Source organism: Myiozetetes cayanensis, unplaced genomic scaffold, assembly GCF_022539395.1.
Source record: "Myiozetetes cayanensis isolate MyiCay16 unplaced genomic scaffold, myiCay2020 scf12, whole genome shotgun sequence".
NCBI classification, from domain to species: Eukaryota; Metazoa; Chordata; class Aves; order Passeriformes; family Tyrannidae; genus Myiozetetes; species Myiozetetes cayanensis.
In genome coordinates, this window is record NW_026086826.1 from 16,654,564 (window position 1) to 16,675,697 (window position 21,134).

Sequence of the window (21,134 nt, forward strand, 5' to 3'; positions counted from 1 at the left end):
GATGTTTCAAAGTCCTAATTTTAGGATTTTAATTAATATTAATATTTCACTCTCAGTCTATGTCCTTTATTCACTATCAGTATGAAAGGATAAGTTACTGCTGTTTCACTTTGAATAAAATTGCATTATAATGAAGGTAACTCATACATCTACTTAAGACTGATTATTTTCTCAAAGGCTTTAAACTGCTTAAAATATCACAAGTAATGCAACTACTCCAAAAATAAGTGCCAGCAGAAACAGGGCCAATCTCAACAACACGGTAAAAATGACTGCCATGCTCAGCAGGCTTTAAGAGTCACCCGAACTAAGAATCTTAGGTATAAAGATTAGGAAAGCAGTGATTTTGAGTAATACCCTGTAGTGCAAACAGGAAGAGAAAATACACATTCAATTTTTTATCTCTTCACAAAGTAACTGGGAAGACTTAAGGCAGAAAACTAAATTCAAGGTCAATCTGGCTTATAAATATGAAGCTCACACTGCGTGGTAAGAGAGTTCAAGTGGAGGGTGGTGTCAGGGACAGAAATCAAGAACCTTGCTAACATTCATTCACCAGCATTTCATCAGGCATAAAACAAATTAACTCAAAGGTTTCAAAAGCCAATTATGTAAAGAATATCAAGAAAAAGTATGCTCAAGAAAACCAGGCAAAACAGCAGTTAAATGAGTCAGAACAATGTATCTAACAATTCTACTGTTTCTAAGAGCAGCTCAGAGTGCCATTAAAATGTATCAGAATACAAACCTATTCCAAGCCAGCTCTCTGAAAGCACTGACACACAGAGCAAGTAGAGTGCACAGCTGCCAAAAGCAAATGTTTGAAGATCAAAAGGTTCACTGTGAAGTTTGCACCAAAAACACATGAAGAATTTGTCTGGGGAAAACCAGTTATGGCAGTCACCTAGGGCCAAGCTAAATCAGGAAAAATTGTAACAGCTATCTAGCCATGCCTATATCGTTTTTGTAAGGGTTTTCCACGTTTTTGTCAGCATCAGTGAAGACTCCTGGACCTAGACACGAAGGCATTTAGCTATCAGTTCATCATCCATTTCCCTAAATAGGATAGAGGAACGACGAGATTTTTCGTATTTCATCATTTCACCTCCGTTAATGTCAAAATTTATAACAGTGGCAGAAGATTTCAAAGAATTATTCTCTGACAAGTGACTTAAGACCTTCCAGAAAACAGGTCACTGAAATTTGAAAGTGAGAAAACCTTGAGTTGTGTCCCAAGAAACCTGATCTGAACAAATGTATTTCTCATATTTATGACTCTGGTAAATTGCCTCCAGAATCCAATAACCATCAGAATACTAATTGTAAAATAAGTCACATGCACAGTTTTAAACCTTTCTTTCTGCTGTGTGGTTTTACTCTAATCTGAAAACAAATCAGTATTTTGATGAGAAGTGGAAATAAAATACTCTGGTTTAGAATTACAATGTCAGTTTTAAAATATTAGGATTTTTGAAAGTGGGTATACATTGTCGATAGTAATTTTAGGGCTTTTGTTTTGCTCATTTCTTTTTAGTACATCTTTTGATTGCCTTTAAATACTAACATGCAAATAGAGCTTAGTCTAAATTGTAACAGAAAATCACTGGCAATAAAGCAAATTATTTAGATAGGGGTTTATTTGTAATGATTTGCTTCAGAAAAGTTTGAAAATAGCAGTTACATTTGTTGAGCTGGTTTTAGTGATGTGGAGAACACAGAATAGCAATGTCAACATGTAAAGATCCAGTTACTTGAATTATTTTACCAAATTTAAGCTGCAAATCTATATAGTTTAATTATTTTTTCCTCCTGTAAGGAGCAACATATCAGCATTCCTATGGACACACACTGAGTGCTCCTAATCGTGCCTTTCCAACTCTTTACCCTCCTCTTAATAAAAACTGAAAATCCCTTCTACGTGTCATAAGCTTTTCAGCTCCATGTACACCGTTCCATCCAGCAGGGTACTTTACTTGGCCATCACTAAAGCACAGACCACTGCTCCCTCCCACCGTTGTGCTGACCACCCCTGGGGCAGGAGATGTGTGTCACTCCTCTAAGGCAACACGGACACACCGTACACAGTGAATCCTGCTGACTGCCCGGAGATACGTCCCTCTTGCCTCTGACAGCACAAAGGAAAGAGCTAAAAGTTTCTCTCTAGCCCTGTCACAGAAACTGGGGTTTCCCCAATTAAAACTCACCGTGACAGCAATGAGAATACATGCACTATGGATGATGGCTGATAGTTTTATTGGATATCACCGACCCCAGGAAACACAGTAAAATCTGTACGAGCACTTGGTTTAACCTCCCTGCTTTAGAGATGTGATTTTGCTTAACACAGCATTCTGGAAAGACTCAAGAAAGCAGATCTCCTTAAACCTTTAATCTTTGTATTTTTGGACAGTCTCCTCAAGGCTTTCCTAAACAAATGTTTCTTTAAAAACCTGGTTATTATTTAAACAGTGGTAGATCTGCAGGCCTTTTGCCGGCAACAACGATGCTCTGCACTTCAGTTACGAAGTGTCCTTCCCTTTGCTACTCTTAATTGCAGTGGAAGAGATTGTTGTAGTCATGTGCTCAGCTGTTTGTAGCAGTAACAAGGACAGCCAGATACACCAGAGTGCCCCTCCTAGGATCTTAGCTAGACCACAATGATAAATCCAACTGCACGAGTCAGCTCTGTCATTGCAGTCCCCCTCCCACCTCTGCTGCTCCTCCTGTGCCCTGCGCACCTCCCCGCTGGGGCTCTCACCTTGTAAAGCTGCTCCACCTGGCGCCCTCTTATGCCACAGGGCCACAGCTACAGAGAGCTCAAGCCCAGGCTCTGCTCCCCAAGTCCCAACACTTCCCAGGTCTAGGCAATCTCTCTCCAGCTGAGCAGCCCAGGCTGGAAGCCCACAGTTAACAGTATTCTTTGCTCAACTCACTCTCAGCCAGTTTTTCAGCTCTGCAAAGCGAATTGGTTTCCTTGTTATTCCCAGCATTTGTCAGATGCTGAAATTCAAGTTATATTTGAAGAGTACAAAAAGTAACCTACATTGGCTGGGAAGTATGCCAAATCATCCAGAGCACCATCAGGATGTTCAAGCCATTATTAACTATTATTAATATGTGATCAAAACTAGAATCAACCAATTTTAAAAACCTGCTTTTTCCATAGAGAGGGTTCACTCAAGAACCTGCCAATTTATCAGAGATTTTTGAACACAAATGCCACTTCCAGCCTGCTCCTGAGGACACCAACACTTTGCAGTGAAAATGGCTAAGTCTGGAGACAAGCAGGCAGGGGTACACCTTCCTTACCTGTGCAGGAGCACACATGGAACTAAGCAGCATCACCCAGCTCCAAAGCAGGGACATTCATTCAGGCTCCAAGCCGTATGAACAGCTACACTGCCCCCGCTGTGCCAGCAAACCCAGGAGGACCCCGTTTGCATCCGCCTGCCTAAGGTCATGCAGATACCTCCTAAAGAAATGGATGGATTTTGAGCTTGAACACACTGATCTTTAGAAAGATGGAGGACATAAGATTTAATTAGTAAAGACTTTGTACTCTGATGCAGTTTCCAATGGGCAAAACAGAACCCCTGGCAATTCTCAGCCACCTGATCAGTCAGTCAGGCAAGGCACAGACCTGTCTGCTACATCCTCAAAGTCACTGCAAAGATAAATGTTTATATTGATATTATACACAGATGCACATGCCTATTATGTATAAAACTCAGTATCTAAGCTTTATGTTTAATATCTTTAGTAATGATTACAGGGCTTTATTGCCTAGAGGAACTACAATATTGTGTTTAGAGTTACTCAAAGGAGCACTGCAGTGGATTAGCACACACAATATTTTAGGTAAGGTTAGCTGAAAATAGACTGCAACACCCCACATTACATACATTTGTATAAACCTCTTTCCCTGAGAATCCTAAGGTAAATTGCAGGCCCTTACAGTAAGCCCAAACATGTTAGCACCACACGCATCTGCAGTGCCAGACATTTGTTTTTTTTCTAAGAAAGTCTATTCAGATACGTTTTTAAAAAGTTTTTTCACTGTACACGTCCAATTAGCTTACTGCATTTCCCTAAAGACAATTGGTATTAAAGAGTTACAGGTATCTTGATTACCCAAAATACTGTCTCAACCATTCTTATCATATGACAAAGTAAAAATAACTGCACACCTTATACAAACACTGCTGCACATATGATATGCTTTAAACTATTCCTTCTCTTCCTGAAAAGAGAAAGAAATGGGAACTTCCAGAATACAGGAAGTAATCTTCATACTAGTCTACATATAAAAAGAAGTCTGACATAATTGGAGCTGAAATTGTGTATGTGGTTTTCAAGCCAGTTATATAGCATTCCACAGACCCAGTCTCCTTCTTGCTTCAAAGTTAATGGCATTCTAATATCTGAAGAATAAATTAAACTGACTCAGTCAATGACACATGCAGCAGAGGTAGCTGGTGAATCAGCCTGCTATCATGCTCCCTGACAAGCTAAAATCCCAAATTAGGGCTCAAACATAGTTTCACTATAAGCTTCATTTGTGTCTTTCACACTACAAATTCATTGAACTGATTTCTGCTGACATGCGAGGAAGAACTCCTGACTTACCCTCATATTCCTGATCCTACTTGGAATATCGCCTAACAATAGTCAGGAGTATCATGGCTAGCATTCCCTAGATTCCATTTTATTTGATACTCACTAGCTCTCCAAGTCTTTCTGATATAAAAAAAATAAAGCAGTCTAACATTTTAGGTGGTGTAAAACTCATGCTATCAGAAAGCTTTGTCATTCTTTAAAAGTCATCTTTCTTATCAGAAAGCTTTCATTCTTTAAAAGGCATCATCAGACTAATGAGTCATGAGGTTTTGATGGTCCCAAAGAAACTTGAAGTGGAAAAACACAACTAATACGTGAGGTGTTTTACGAAGGAACTTCATTAGAAACGTAGCAATCCACTAAAAGTTGAAATCATTGCTCAAAGTCCTATGACTAACATTTCCATCACTGACCAAGTTAAACTGAATTCCCTTTATTTCCAAGAACAATGTCAGGTTTTTAATTACCTCCGAAATCCAGCATGATTTACAGTCTGTCAAGCATTGCCCGTGTGCTGAGGAGAAAAACCACAGTGTTTTTGCAGACACTATCTCCTGTCCATCTAAAGATGGTCCTTTATCGAAAAAGTTTCAAATCTGACACAGGGATGTAACAACCTTCAGGAAACCACAGAGGCCTTCTATAAAGGGGAAAAGAACTTAAATGCAGTGTTTTTGTACGTAAGATGGCTGAGAGCTCCTCAGGCTGCAAGAGAAAATACTGATGGACTACAGTAAAAACCTTTAACAGGGAACTTCCTTTGTTCTCTTTGACCTCAGGCTGAAAACTTCTTTGTATTTGAGGCTCAGCATGCCCAATGACACACACATATACTTGAAGGACTATCCCCTTGGCTATCAAAACAGGGAAGAATCAGATTAATCTGCTAAGAACTGACTGCAAAGTCAGTTTGTTTATGCACTAGATTGGAAGATTTAGGGTTTTTTCTTTTCAGTAAAATGCAACTCAATCATTTCACTGGAGTTCAAGTATCATCAGGCATTTACAAGAGTAACACACTTTGAAGGTCACATGTTTATAATTTAAGCTCCTTTCTACATATTTTACTTTCCTACTCATTCCCCAAAGCCTAGCTTCCTTAATGTTGCTTTTAGCCAACTTTCTCCTGGAAAGGAGCCAGGACTAGCATCTACCCTACATTAGAACAAAAATAAACAAAAGCATACAAATGGAGTTAAATTTACTAAAAGGCTTAGGTCCATATTCCAGAAGTGAGAAACAACTGAGTCATCTTTTTAAATGTTCACTGAGCCTTAATTAAAATCAATGTTTTTAGCAAAACTCTTTATTTTAAAGGTATACACAATTTACAAGGAGTTAAATTGGTAAGTTTAAAAGGATCCAGTATCTGACACATGAAAACATACCATTCCATGCAGCTTTGGGTTTTATGTACCAGCACCTCCAGTATTTTCTAAGTCTAATTCTCCTTGGTTACAGAGATAATATAACTTATGCCACAACCTGCAGGTTAGAACCCAAACGCTCATCTCTCATTTACCACGCTGTGCACAGTTCCCTTTCCAAGGAAGACTTGATGGAGAAACTGAAGAACATAAGCATGGCCCTTATGCAACATGGTAACACTTAACCCTTTATTAATTACTTACTATAATTTTAAACAAACCACATGCCTGGTGAGAACCCACTTCAGGATATTACTCTTCTTTCCTTTAAATGATCAGCTAAAAGGCCAACTTTCTATCAGTTACACTCAAACTCAAAAGAGTAAACCAGTTTCTAAATAAATGACTGAATGGTAATCAGCTTTTCTTGTGAACTACAACTCATTGCAACCTGCAGCTGTTGACAGCCAACAAGAAATGAAAAGTAAAGATTTTAGCATGAGAAGCATAACCAATTTAGTAATTTCCACATAGGAAAGTTGTCCAAGCTATCCAGTAAACATAGGTATAAACACAGCTGCATACATCAACAGTCAATTCTTCTAACACAATCCATCCCACATTCATGGTCTGGCAGTAATACTTCATTTTGCCCACTAATTTTCTTAGCATAGCCATGACTTGCCTTCACTAGCACTTACAGTATAACTTGAAACCAGTGTGTTTTTATGGCTATGGAAGAGTCTTCCTCCATGCTATTCAAGTAACAGTGCTCCTGCAGCCTGCTCTGAGCACAGGTCTTGGAAATCTAATTTTCCTTAGATACTAAATAAAGGGAAATGGCTCTTCACAGAAATATGTATCTGCTCATCAAAGGAAGTCAGTTATTTTCTGATTAGTTGGCCACTGACTGTTGCACTTCCATTTGGAAGTAGGGGCCTGTTTACTTCTTTCAAAATGGCCTACTAGGGGAAAAATGCAAGGAAGATCATTGAAACAGATGATTTTTAAGTGTCAGTCTGACACCAAAAAATTTATGTAAAAATCCCAAGCCCATTTTAACATAATGTGTCTTACTATGGAATTCTAACTTGCTTTTGTAGCTTTGTCTTTAGAAAGACCAATCACAATTCTTTTTCCGAAGGGCTGAGAAATACTTACTTAGGCCTCAGCCAAACCTGTGAAGTTCCACCAGTAATGCATTCCAATGGAGGAAAAAAATTATTCTGCTTAATGAATACGGGGTTTTAGCTCTGCTGTTTCAGACAGCATGGAAGCTGGAATTTCCTCTTACTATGCCTGAAAGCAGCTCATTGTTCGAACTACATATAATCAAGAAGAATACATGAAAAATGAGACATGTAAAACTAACTTCTGTACAATGTCACTCTATAGTTATGTGGACTGGATGTGTTCCCAGTGTCAGGTTTTGGCTAGCTACTACTTTTTTTACACCCATTTTAAGTGACATTTGATAGTTTTCTGTAAGAAAAATAACAGTAAGTTCTTCTAACATCCTCCTAGCTACAAGTGAATGGTTAACTTATGACAACAACAATGCATGACTGAAAGACTGGCCCCATCTGCCACCCTGATGAAACCAAAGAAAAAAACTACATAATTAATACATTATCACCCCAATATAACTATATTCTTTATATTAAAGCATCAAGAACATGTTATGATGTCATCAAAGAGGCATTTAATGCTATGCTAAGAATCACTAAGATTTAGTCATGACAATAGGGCATAAGCAAACTCAGGAGCTGGGAAGTTCAATAGCTTACCGTGTAGCAGAACACATTATAACAACCTATTACCAAAACACTAAGTTAGGGTTTGTTTTTCTTTTTTTTAACTGTGTAAGTAAAGATAATACAGGTCAGGCAAGATGACAGACTTCAGCAGCATAGCCCAGGTAAAATTTGTTCAGAACAAAGAACAAAGACATTTAGTGATGGTTTTTAGCTGCTTTCCAAGTTGAAAATTAATACAAAAAAGTTAAGTGTCCACAGTCATTCTGTCACACCAGCTTACTTCTTGTCCAGAATAAAAACCAACCCTACTACTGTATTTAACCCCAAATATACAACTGTCTGGCTGAGACTGAAAGGATTACTTTTGCAGACAATTAGCAAACAAAGTTGACACAGTCTGAAATAAGACAAAGCCCACAGCATCATCCTTGTCATCATGACTGAAAGGAGATCCTTCCTTGCCTGACCCCTGTACAGGCTCAACACTTCCCAGGCCCTCCCCAAAACACCACTTCACAGCTAAACCGAATAGTTTCCAGAGTTCACAGGAAGTTAGACAACATTAAGAGTAATTATAGAAAAGCTACAATTCAGTAAATGACTTCTGCTGCTACCTTTGAGAATACAGGTTCTGTGTACACACATACAACAAAACCACATCACAGCTGGGTATGAAATGAGCACAGCAAGAGCAGAGGCCCTGCACTGTCACTAGCCAACTACACTCAGGTGTTGCAATCCCCACTTGTTGGAGAAGAAGAGGGTGCACTACAATCCACAGACACTTAAGCAGAGACAACGGCATGAAAGACAGTATTCCCAACTTAAAGGGATCAAAAACTGGCCTACAGATGATTCTGGTTGTTACAAATACAGAAGACACGAGGCTTTAATTCAGTATGCTATCTACAGCCTTCAGTGACAGAGTCAAGAACTTCAGAGAATATATCTAACAACTCCAAGTTACATACTCCTATAATATTTACTTTCTGTTTTTAAACTGTAACTATTTTAATTGGGTCTGGAAAAAAGTGAATGAAGAGACTGTAATCAAGGCAAGTATAGGCTAGTTTAGAAAACAACATTCATAAACTCAGGGTTTGTTTTCATTATTGTTTCTCTTCTTGGACCGCCAGAGAAAGATTTGTTCTTCTAAACTATGCATTTAATATTTAAACTTATATCCAAAATATTAAATTCCACTGTGTCTCTTCCTTAAGTATTAGAATTTCTTTTTTTTCTACGAGTTATGGAAACAACACAGGAAGAATAAGAAAATATAAGCATAATCTTAAGTATGCATACCCCCAACTCAGCTGTTTGCCTCCTTCTAAATTATGATATTAGAACCTTGAATTCGCAAGGTAAACAGTTTTGTTTTTCAAAGTTCATTGACAAAGAACTTGTTTTCCCATTTTGATTACTTCTTTGTTTACTATCAATGCTACCCAGAGAACAAACTGACAATAATTATTTAGACACGTCACTTTCTCCATCCCTTCTTCTCCCATAAATTTGGGAAGGTTTTTCTCCCATCTCTTCCTTTCCATTAACACCATTTCAACCATTCCACTCTCCAACCACCTCCTCCTTACTTGTTCAACAGCACTTAAACAAGTCTACAAAAGGCCAACACAGGGAGGGCAATGGGGACAAAAACCCAAAATACCAACCAAAAAACCCAACCAACATTACCAAAACAAAAAATCCAAGCCAGCAGCTGTAGCTCAGGAAGTCTTAAAACCTCAGCCTGCAGGAGCCTAGGAAGAGATATGGGGAGGAAGTAAGACTGTTCTTTTAAAGCTTTTTTGTCCTCCAAACATCTGTTCCTGTTCAAGGTACTGTTGTGCTGGATGGATATTCAGTGACAATACCTACAGCTGCTCTCATCCCACTTTATCAGATTCAGGCAATGCTGATTCATAATACTGAGTGCTTTCCTCCTGATCATGCTCTTCTTTCCCTGGCTGTCTCTATTTCCTTTCCTAATCCTTACTTGAAAGAGAACTCATAGCTGTGTATTTCAAAATAAGCCTTAAATCTTTATAAGCATAAATAGAGAGCTGTATAATCATCAAAGCTGACACCGCACACTGGAGAAAGGGAAGAGAAATAAACAGGCACATTTATACAAAACACTTTAACACTATCTACCAGCAAACCAAACAAAATCCAGCTACCATCTTCCTTAGACATGTGAAGTAAAGAAAATTCAAAAAATTTAGACAAAAAATTGAATTTTTTAACAAATACGTTTGGAGATAAGTAGAGCATACTGAATATTATCTGCTCTTCTCTGTATCAATTTGTCTTCTTTCTACATCTTTAGCACGTGATCTTTGGAAAGGATGAAGACTGATGTAGAATGCTATGTTTTGATATATGCAGTGTTAATGGCAGCTCACGCTGGAAACTGAAAATGGTATAAACCCAACTTCTCGTTTACTATGGAATTGCTCTGATTATCAGTGCTGACAATTAGCAGGCTTTATATGGAACCACAGCAAAATGACACTAATAAATACAGCTATAATATCTACCAAGTAGCCAGAACATTAATATCGACTTTTTACCCTCATTATATAACCACGTTCATGCAGCTGTAGCAGGAGGTGGCAGGAAACGAGACCTCCGAAGCACTATTTGAAAATTCTCTCTCTCTTAAGAACGACAAACCGGCGGGTTCCCGGCTCAGCGTTACTCCCACCAGCCAAGGCAGAACTCGCCCTCTGCAGACGGGCCCGTCGGAGTCTCCCCGAGCCGCGGCCCCTCCCTCCGGGCACTGTCCCCGCGGAGCTCCCGCCGCGGGCCCGAGCCCCGCCAGCCCCGCAGCCCCCGAGCCGGGCAGGGCCGCGCAGCGCGGCCTCCCCTCGCCCTCCCGGCGGGGCGCGGGCGATCCCTGCCCGGCACCGCCCACCCCGCCAGGAGGGCCCGGCCGGGGGCGGCCTGCGGCGCCCCGACACCGCCCAGCCCGGCCCCGCCGCGCCGGGACAGCGGGGCCGGGGGCGCCGCGCCCCGCCCGGGCCCGGCCGCACCCGCCCTCCCTCCGTGGCCCCTCCGCGGGCCCGGCGCGCCTCACCTTGGGAGCGCTGCCCGCGGCGGGAGGAGCGGGCGCGCGCGGGCATCGGTGTCCGCGCCCGCCGAGCCCCCACGGAGCCCCCGCCGAGCGCCCACAGAGCGCCCGCCGGCCCCGCGCCCGGACACGGCCCGGCCCGGCCGCGCAGGCGCACTGGGCGCGCAGCCGCCGCGAGGGGCCGCCGAGGCCCCCGCAGCCCCCGGGCCGGGAACGGGAAGGGAAGGCGGCGGCGGCGGCTCTGCCCCGCCAGGCTCTCCGCGGAACGGCAGCGGTGCTGCTCTCGGGGGCTGGCACGGCGCCCCGGTGCTGGAAGGCTGGGCGGCGAGCTGTGCCCCGCACCGTGCAGGTGTCACCGCTGCCGCACCGGCACAGCCCCGGCCGTCAGCCGAGCCCCCGCCCGGCCCCGGGTCACGGCATCCGAGCTCCCGCCCCGAGCTCGCCCCTCACGGCAGCGGCGGGACGCGGAGAGAGGACGAGCAGCCCCTACTCCGCGAAGAGTTGGCTTTTTTGGTGTAATTAGAGCGTCTGCCCAGGGATTTTCACAACGCGTTCTCCGCGTTGGAAGCTGCCCACAGTAACGCGTTCTCCGGGAGCACCACGCAGCCTCGGGCTACATGGGCCCTTCCCCGCGCACATTTGTCAGACACGTTTCAGCCAGATGCCGATTAGGTTACACAAACAGCTGAGACACTGTCTGCCCGGCGCAGCTTCCCGTCTAATAATGAGCCCATTTGCCATTGTCCTTCTACAATGAGAAGAGGCTCCTAGACAAAACCATACAGAAATATTAATTTGGAAGAATTCTAATAAAATCTTAAATAATTTTCATTAAAAAAATAAAAGTAATTCCAGCACACATACAGCACTCTGCACTACTGCTTTATAGACAAATATGCAAAGAACACACTTAAAAAAACAATAAGCAGCAGTAGCAGGAATAGGCTATGGGTAGGCCTTCAGCATAACTCTTTTGCACAGAAGTAAGGCTGTCACTGCTGTGAATATAGCAAAAGAAGTACGATTCCTACAAGTGACCACAGGTCAGCCCAGTCACAGACAACAGCGTTTCTGCCTTAATTCCTCTGCAGACAAACAGGGAGGGGGGCCCTGGTTGCAGGAGGTGCTGATAAAGTACCGGTTTCGTCAGACAGAGAGACTTACAAATACAAGAGACCGCTCTAAAGGACCTGCCTGATACCTTGCTCTCCAGAACTCAGCTAAGTAAAAACAACACATAAAATATGACAGAAATTGAGAACTAACATGGGGGAGGGGGGAAAAGAGCATATACTTATCAATGCATTATAACTAAAAAGCACTTCATTAAAGCACTGAAAATACTGGCTTTTACCGCAACAAGTTCAGAGCCTCTACGAACAGCAGTCACCCTTTCAACAAACATTGTCACTGAAGGCCGGAGGAGCAATTCACCCTGAATTTGTGAGAGATTCAGGGGTGGGGCTACTAAGCTCAGCTGGAAGCCTTCGTTTTGCAGGGTGACAATGAGCAAGAAAGTGTGTGGGTGTGATGGGTTAACAGGCTGATCTCTGTCACGGTGAGCTAATTTAGGAGTAAAAGGTCTTCTTACAGAGAAGAAGGAATTGATTTTGTTTTTCCTTGTTTAACAACATATTAGTGGAGTCTTGCCGTTGACTGTGAGACATTTGTCATCGAAGTAATTGCCCAGCGGTGGCCAGCAGAACCTTATTGGAGAGCGTGGACTTAAATGCCAGAGTAGCTAAGACAATGTGCTCCCCTAGTGATACTTCATGTACAAATAGAAAAGCACGCAGAATTCTGAGCTTTCTAAAATTCATTCTTAGATCACAAAATTATTTTTCATAAATGACCTCCAAGATCATCAAGCCCAATCTTTGACTGATGAGCACCTTGTCAACTAGACCACGTCTAGTCATCCAGTCATTTCTTGAACACCTCAAGGGACGGTGACTCCATTTCTGGCAGGAACCATGCTGGTACTTCCCTGATGTAGGAAACATTTATTATATCTTTAATTCTCCTGGTTATTTATATCACATTAAAAACTTTTTAAAATATTGGTCTACGTATAACTAGTGAGGTGGGTTCTTGTTTTTTTAAAGTAAAATGAATGAGAATAACCAAATAAATACATGAGGAAAAAAGATGCATTATTGTCTGACAATGTCAAGAAATCTGATGCCATTTGACCTGTTTGATCCAGTGTGTATATAGATATACATATACATATGTATATAAGCATATGTTCAATTCTTGCTTTAATTCATCAAATATCAGTAATCCCAAGCATCTATAATTTAATAATAATTTAACAAATCTTTAATTTTGTAAGAACAGCGTTCAACTGGGTTTTTCGTTGGTTTGATATTTTTACTTATTTGCTGTTTGATCAGTTGTGAGAATTTTCCCTAGAAAATGAAGGAAATTAAAATTCTGTCATATTTCCATAATTGGTGATTTTTTAAAGATCAAATTTATGGATTATTTTCTGTTTACAAACCCCTTTGCTGTGCTATATCTCTAGCTAATAACTGCTTAGGTAGTTAACAAAAGGAGACTTGTGATCATGCATTACATGCAAGTGTTAGACGACAGCAATATTATTTTCTTCCTTAGAATTGTATTTCTCTGATATCACAGAATCATAGAATCAATTAGGTTGCAAAAGACCATCGAGTCCAACCTTTGACTGAACACCACCATGTTAACTAGACCCTGGCACAGAGTGCTACGTCCAGTCTTTCTTCGAACACCTCCAGGGACAGTGACTCCACAACCTCCCTTGGAAGTCCATTCCAAAAATCACCCCTTCTGTAAAGAAATTCCTCCTGATGTCCAACCTAAACCTCCCCTGGCTCAGCTTTAGACTGTGATCTCTCGTCGTGTCGCTGGTTGCCTGGGAGAAGAGGCCGACCCCCGCCCCACTACAAGCTCTTTTCAGGTACTTCTACAGAGCGATAAGGTCTCCCCTGAGCCTCCTCTTCTCCAGCCTAAACACTCCCAGCTCCCTCAGCCGCTCCTTTTAGGACTTACCCTCCAGACCCTTCACCAGCTTCGGTGCCCATCTCTAGACCCGCTCAGCACCGCAATGTCTTTGTTGAGGAGGGGGGAGCAGCACTGGCCGCAGTGGTGGGGGTGTGTCCGCAGCAGTGCCGAGCGCCGCGGGTGTGCGGGAGCTGCGGGAGCGCCGCGGGTGTGCGGGGCCCGTCCCGTGGTGCCCGCGGGCGCTGCCCGCACCGCGGCGGCTCCTCCGGGCCGGCAGGGGGCAGCAGGGCGCGCGCGGCGCCCCGCCCCGGCGGGCAGGCAGGAGCTGCGGCTGCGCGCGGCGCGCGGCCTTTCCCCCGGAGCTGCGGAGCGCAGTTGTCGTGCGGAGCGGGCCCCGGCCTGTGGGACCGGACAGTGCCTGGCACGATGGTCGGTACCGGCCCCGCGGGGATCGAGGGGCTTCGGGGGGGCTGCGCTCGCGGCCCGGCATCCGCAGCGCCGCCGCGCCCGGGCGGATGGAGCCCGATTGCGGCGGGCCCTGGGCGGCTGCCGGCGTGGCAATGGCTGCCATGGCCGGGGCTGCGCCGCAGCGGCAGCGAGCGGCTCCGGCGGGCACGGCCCGGCACCGGCACCGGCCGCGCTGTCGGCCTGGGCCGCGCTCGGCCGGGTCCCGCCGGCCCGGGCGGCGCCGCTGGGTCGGGTCCGGGCCGCGGGCGCGGGGCGGCGGTGCCGGGTCTGACAGAGCGGCCGGTGCCGTCGGACCGACCGGGGCAGGGGCTGCGGGGGGAGAGGCTCCCGGGCAGAACGCGGCCGAGAAGTCTCTGGCTGTGCGCGAGTGACAGGAAATGACCACGGTCACTGCTCCGGTCCGGGCAGACAGGCCTCCAGTTAACAAATACACTGGTTTTCTTCTTCTGTACGAAGTTATGGGGATAAGTATGCACTAGTTCCTGTGGGACGGGCAGAATTTATGGGGTTTGATCTATTGGGTTTTTTCCCCCATTTAAATGTTAGGACTTTTTTTATGTAAATGTATAAGAAAGCCCGTTTTATTCCTGATTGCACCACGGTTTTATTCATAGCATGTTTAGTTAGGATGGTCTCGACTTACATGGTTATATGTTAATAACATCTAGTTATATTTTTTATCCAAGGGGTTTGTGAAAGTTGTCAAGAATAAGGCATACTTCAAGAGATACCAAGTGAAATTCAGGAGAAGGAGAGGTATTAAATTCCCTGTAACATAAAATTAAATTTCATTGAAGAATATTCTTACTTTGTTCACACATTTTTCTACACTGCAACTCTTGCTTTTTCAGAGGGAAAAACTGACTACTATGCTCGCAAACGTTTGGTAATTCAGGATAAAAACAAGTACAACACTCCTAAGTACAGGATGATTGTGCGTGTTACCAACAGAGACATCATTTGCCAGGTAAGGCCTGTGGTGCTTCCTGCCTGCTCACCAGCCTTCCCAGGGTGAAGTGAACAGGAAGGGGGATAGTTGGAGGATCTGGGGATTTTTAGGCTAGATCTGAGCAGTTTTTGTATTGTATAATAGTTCCTTTAATGTTGTCACAACTTCAGTAATAGTTTATGTTCATCATAGAAAAGAAGTTTTACTAGTGTTAATGTTCTTCTGTGAGGTTATTTGCAATCTAAGACTGTACTGCTTTAGTGAATGTTATGTGGGTCATATGAAGCAGCAAGGCCTTATGATGGCTTTCCTGTGAGATTAAAGGCTTCTGGTAAATAAGAACAGTAAGCATTTTTCATGTTTATGAAGTATGCGGTTGTGTCTTGCATCATACGCAGTTTCTCACTGGGCTCACTTTCTTGTTTGATTTTCAGAATGTTTTGACTAATTTTGAAGTTAAAAACTTAGGCATGTTTGTTGTATCATGAATATATGTTGTTAAGCTCAAAATAGAGACAGCTGGAAAAGTATAAGTGTTGTTCCTTCATAGAATGATTATCTGTTGAGAACAGTCAGTTCAGTCATTGGCGAGGTTATTTGATGTTTGAAACTCGAAAATCAGTGGCAGGTGCGTGCATCTGACTGATAGTGCCCTTCCAGTATGTAGGAATCCTGCAAAAAGGGGACAACTTTTGGATGTTGAAAGGAGGTGTGGGAGTCAGCAGAAACATACCTGATAGTACTGCTGTCTCACGGGAGACCCCTGAGATGATGATAGTCACAGACCCATTTCATTCCATAATGTTAGCAACAGTGTTGTCACAAACTCTGTATCACATGCTTTTTGCATTTTTCTGAGGTGTGCCAGAAAGTGGGATAGAATTCACCCCCATCTATAATGATTCTTTGAAAAGTTCATTTTGTAGGCCATTTCCTGGCCTCTTAGTCTATGTGGAGAGGTAATTACAAGTTATGCCTGACATACACTTTTGCTGTACTAATACAGATTTGAATTCTTTGTGTATTTACTTGAGGAGTTGATTATTCCTTTACCAAAAACCCACCAACCAACCAAAAAAAAAAATCACAAGGAAAAAAATCCAAACAAACCTCCAGCAAACCAAACCACCGCACTCCCTTGAGCTTGCACGCAGAGGTTGGCGGTTGGCTGCACACCTCCATACGGTATTCCTGTTGGCTTAAGCAGACGCCAGAGGAACAATAAACGGAGCCTGGAATTGTGAGCACACTAACGTTTCGTTTCGTTGTCAGATTGCCTATGCCAGGATTGAAGGCGACATGATTGTCTGTGCTGCTTATGCCCACGAGCTGCCCAAGTACGGCGTGAAGGTTGGCCTGACCAACTACGCAGCCGCCTACTGCACAGGCCTGCTCCTGGCTCGCAGGGTACGTATGTCACGGCGCCTGCAGGTGGCTGCTCTTGTTTTTCTGGTTTTCTTATGAAAGGGAAAGCCCACTTCCTTGAGTGGTGTGTCAGCCCACCTCAGTCTGTGGGTTTCTCAAAATAATAACTTTGGCTCTTTACCATACAGATTTGTTGGCCTCTTTGTGACTGTCAAATCGCAGATGTATGACAGCTGTAGACAGTTTCAGCTCCAGCAGCCCGCTTTAAGTCTCAGCCCCTAAGTTTGGTGGAGGGAGGGAGTCCAGATGAAAATGTAAGAAATGTACCTTGAAGAGTTTGAAAACATGTGACCTGCATCTGTCCATTTTCTACATGGGCTCATGAATAAGTCTTAAAATCACTTGTGTGGCTGTTGGAACTGTAGGTTTAAGCATAACAGACATTCTTACACTGGTGATTGTTAAAAAGCCTTCTGTAAAGAAATTTGTTAAAAACATGACTACTGCAGATTCACATTTTAAAGTGGTGGTGGTGACTCTACCTTTTGTCAAGTAATGGGAAGAATTTCAGAAGTGCGTTTTCTTTCCCCACAGCTTCTGAATAAATTTGGCCTCGATAAGATCTACGAAGGCCAAGTTGAAGTCACTGGTGATGAATACAATGTAGAAAGCGTGGATGGCAAGCCTGGTGCTTTTACGTGTTACCTGGATGCAGGTCTTGCCAGAACTACCACTGGAAACAAAGTATTTGGTGCTCTGAAGGGTGCAGTGGATGGTGGTCTGTCCATCCCTCATAGGTAATGTATGTTTGGAAGAATTTCTTTAGGCTTAACCTCAGATGCTTCTGTATGTGACAGTCTGCTTAAACTAAAGTGTTAATAACACTTCTTGTTAATAATTTTGTTCTGACCTGGTAACGATTATGTAGCCTAGGTTCTGGGTTTGTGGGGTTTTTGTCAATTGTTTTTTAATCCACAAGTGCAATTCTGATACTGCTGCTGGGAATCTTAAAACTGCTGAGATGCTGAGAAACTTTTAGACACCGTTGCTTCTACTAAAAGTCAAGTGACTGAATGCACTTAAGTAAATATTCTTGAGAGTTCTGTTAAGTCTTTACCAAATTGTGTGTAGTTATTATTTCACCATAAAAACCTGTGCTTACCAGGTATGTTGCTCCAGTTGTCAGTACAATAGCCTGAGCAGTCCACCTGCATTTAAAATTATCACATTTTTAAGCTGACTGCTGTTTTCTGCTGGCAGCAGCAGAGGAAAGAAAATCCTGAGATCTCTTGTGTGTTTTCCTCCCCTCTCCCATGCTGTCCTATTCTTGACTAACTGTCCAGTTTTTCTGACTTGGCTGCTACGTGATGACACTCGCAATGACTGAACACTCTGTAGTTGGTCCATGGTGTGTGTGTGATGTACTGCAGTGTTTCAAGACGGGACTGATGGCAGCCAAGATGAACTTAAAACTTCTGCTTCTTATTTTTCATTAGAGGGTCCTATCCCTCAGTTACCTGTAGGAGAATCTGATGTATCAGTAATTTGTGTGTGGATCTTAGCCTCTGAATTAGAGCATTTGGCAGTGTCGTGACTGTAACTGCTGTTCCACAGTACCAAACGTTTCCCTGGCTATGACTCAGAGAGCAAAGAATTCAATGCGGAGGTTCACCGCAAGCACATCATGGGCCAAAATGTTGCAGATTATATGCGTTACCTGATGGAGGAGGATGAAGACGCTTACAAGAAACAGTTCTCCCAGTACATAAAGAACAATGTAACACCTGACGGGGTAAGATTTACCTAGCTGATCTTGTGCATTAATAGAGATGCTGGTAAGTCTTGCGTAGGCACTTCTGTAGTAATGCAAGTAAGTTTGATATGTAAAATTCTGTGATTCATGCTGTGTGTTATCTGTGGAAAGAAAATATTTTTTCCTTCATTAAGGGCTGTGTAGTATATCATAGAACTTTCAAAAGTGGGACATTTTTTTCTGCTGTGAAGCTTAACATTCTGCCTATCAAAGCTTATGGGATTGCATCCTGTGCTGGACCACTTCCCCTCCTCCCCAATACAGAAATTAACTTGGAAGTTTCTGTACATGCTATCCACTCAGTCCTTATCCTGCACCACAGCCTGTCATTTCTGCAGCTGTAGCAGTTGCACCTGTGAGCATGTGGTTCTGTGTCAAATCTGTATTAGGATTTGTGTGACCCTAGAGGTAGTTCTGTGTTCCAGGTGAACACAGAATAGCCCAAGCTAGCTGTATTCTTCTAGGAGCTAGCATTTCATGAACCCACATTTTATTTTAGTACTGTTTTAAATTTTAGTGTTTTGTGCAAAATATTAGAGAATATGTAAGAATACAGAGGTGCTTCTTCCATTTTTTCCAAGTATTAAGCTCCTTTCAGATGCTTGTCCTGCTGCCTGGAATATTCTTGCCTGGTTTTCCTAGTAAATGGTCCTGGAGCTTTAAAACATACATTCCTAGAAAGTTTTTCACAGCTGAGGTCAGTGGTCTTAATTAACCACTAGCAAAGGTATTCTTAAAATTTGTGTCATTATGGAGCCAGAATTGTCTTTGGGACAGAGCAGCATTATTGCATCCCTGGGGACAATGCAGGCACTACCTTGGTTCTTGCAAGACTTGTAAGAGCAGCTACAGCTTCACAACATCTGCCTTTTATTAAGCAGCTTTGTAGTGGGTACTGCAGTAGGGTCTGAAAAGTGGTAAGATTAAAGTTCTGTTGCCTGGGTTTGTGCGAAGTATTTTTTTATTAATTGACCATGAAGTGTTTTATTCCAGGTAGAATAACTTTCTGGCTTGCCTTTTAATTGAAATCTAGAGAAGCTGCAGCACTGAAAGCAGGCTTCAGCAACTGCAAGATGCCAGCCTGTAGTTATGAGACTTCTAAGTTCTGTAGGGAACTAAGGCTCTAGAGTAATTAACTGTAAAACAAGGATAAAATTATTTTCTCTGTTAAATGCCTTGAGTTTGGGTTTGGAGATTTAAATTTAACATTGTGACAGAAGGAATTTCTGAATCCTGTGGCAGTTCTTTCCTATATGAAGGAAGTGTTTTAAAGGCAACCATGCCAAATTACAAGCTATATTGTGATGAAACTGGTTTCTATTGCATGCTCAGCTAGGGGTATCTTGGATTTTTGATATCATACAGCTGGACCATTTTGGTGACTTTAAATTTTAATTTCTTTTTTTTTAGATGGAAGAAATGTATAAAAAAGCCCATGCTGCTATACGGGACAATCCAGTCCATGAAAAGAAACCCAAGAGAGAAGTCAAGAAAAAGAGGTAAAACTCTCCTTCTCTTTAACATCCAGGTGACTTCTCAGTTGGGGATATTTTAGTTACAGTAAAACAAGCAATGCAATTCACATACCAGTTGTGTCAAAATCCACACTGTAGATGAGATTAAGATTAAAGCAGTTCTGTATAATTTAGGAGTTAACTTTAGCAGTAGGAATCTGAAATTCAAGAGCTCTTAACTATATTTAATAAAACTTCCAAGTGAAGGATGCGTGTGGCCTGAATAGCTGCAACTCTGAGGTGTGTATCTTCAGGTCTCAGTGTTTTCAGTGGGAAAGCTGCTTCTCTTCAGCTGAGAGCACTACTTTGTCAGTACTAAACTATTTTGATTTTTCAGGGGTGTGGGAGAAAAGAAATCAAGGCGTAGCTATTGCATTGGGCTGATAATGTCTACACTTTAGTCACAAAAGAGTACAGGGTTTACCTCTTGAGAAATCAAACTTCCATCTTTTTGTGGTGCCCTAACTACAGCCTTAAGTCATTGCAAGAAAATAAAACCTGTTACAGAAGTGGGAATACATACATTCCTCCATCACACTCCTAATCACAGTTGTGGTGCACTTCAGGCTTCTTGGCCACCTTTTTGCTTATTTCTGCCTTGACTATATCATACCCTGTGCTTACATTGCAGATGGAACTGTCCCAAGATGTCCCTCGCCCAGAAGAAAGACCGTGTTGCTCAGAAGAAGGCCAGCTTCCTCCGGGCCCAGGAGCGCAGAACTGAGAGTTAAGACAACTTCCACAGTTTTCTGTGACGCTTTGGAAAAAGTGGCAATAAATTTATTGAGGAAGCAACGGTGTAAGACTGGCTTATTTATATAGTTTATAAAAATAAAGGCAATCTTTTTTATTATCTAGATAATCTGTACCTGAAAGGGTTTTTTTTCCCCCTTTCAAAGTACTGTGTGAATTGAACTTTCACTGAGAAGAGAGGTGATAAGACTTCAAAGACCAAGGTTGCTGCATTAGAATTACTCCTGTAAGAAGGGGAAATCAATTTCATTAATCTTTGGCATGGTGAGTATCAAAGACTAGGTACAAGAGTTTGCTGCTTCTAACTAGAAAAAGATTTTAACATTTTAAAAAGGGCTTTACCTCTCCTTCACAATTTTTCTTTCAGTGTAATGTTAGGGGGCAGTCTGGATGTAGCTTAGGAAAAGAACAAGAGTAGTCAAAGTAGGTTCTAAAGCCTCTGCCCACAGGTAACCTTAGGCTTTCAGGCA

At 42.8% G+C, this 21,134-nt stretch overlaps 2 protein-coding genes and 1 non-coding gene across 10 annotated transcripts in view; 2 read left to right on the forward strand and 1 right to left on the reverse strand.

Moving 5' to 3' along the window:
- EVI5 (ecotropic viral integration site 5) overlaps nucleotides 1-14,001 on the reverse strand; it is a 78,102-nt gene extending 64,101 nt beyond the window's left edge. For 3 of the 8 annotated variants that reach the window (XM_050306588.1, XM_050306591.1, XM_050306592.1), the window contains exon 1: nucleotides 10,821-10,901. Coding sequence is in view for 1 of the 8 variants with exons in the window: in XM_050306584.1 (XP_050162541.1) it covers nucleotides 10,315-10,320 (6 nt within the window). In the remaining 7 variants the exon portion in view is untranslated. Of the gene's footprint in view, nucleotides 1-10,314; nucleotides 10,445-10,820; nucleotides 10,937-13,850 lie in introns of those variants that run through there. The other 5 variants (XM_050306585.1, XM_050306586.1, XM_050306583.1 and 2 more) reach the window with 5 other exon arrangements.
- Nucleotides 14,002-14,112: 111 nt separating this feature from the next.
- Nucleotides 14,113-20,706, forward strand: RPL5 (ribosomal protein L5). The gene is made up of 8 exons (XM_050306610.1): nucleotides 14,113-14,231; nucleotides 14,957-15,026; nucleotides 15,122-15,237; nucleotides 16,492-16,626; nucleotides 17,179-17,381; nucleotides 18,199-18,376; nucleotides 19,808-19,896; nucleotides 20,543-20,706. The coding sequence occupies exons 1-8, from the start codon at nucleotides 14,229-14,231 to the stop codon at nucleotides 20,640-20,642; spliced, it is 894 nt and encodes a 297-aa protein (XP_050162567.1). The 5' UTR covers nucleotides 14,113-14,228; the 3' UTR covers nucleotides 20,643-20,706.
- On the forward strand, nucleotides 17,944-18,040 carry LOC126635898 (small nucleolar RNA SNORD21). The gene has a single exon (XR_007627827.1). It is a non-coding gene; the product is annotated as a small nucleolar RNA SNORD21 (small nucleolar RNA).
- Nucleotides 20,707-21,134: the final 428 nt, after the last annotated feature.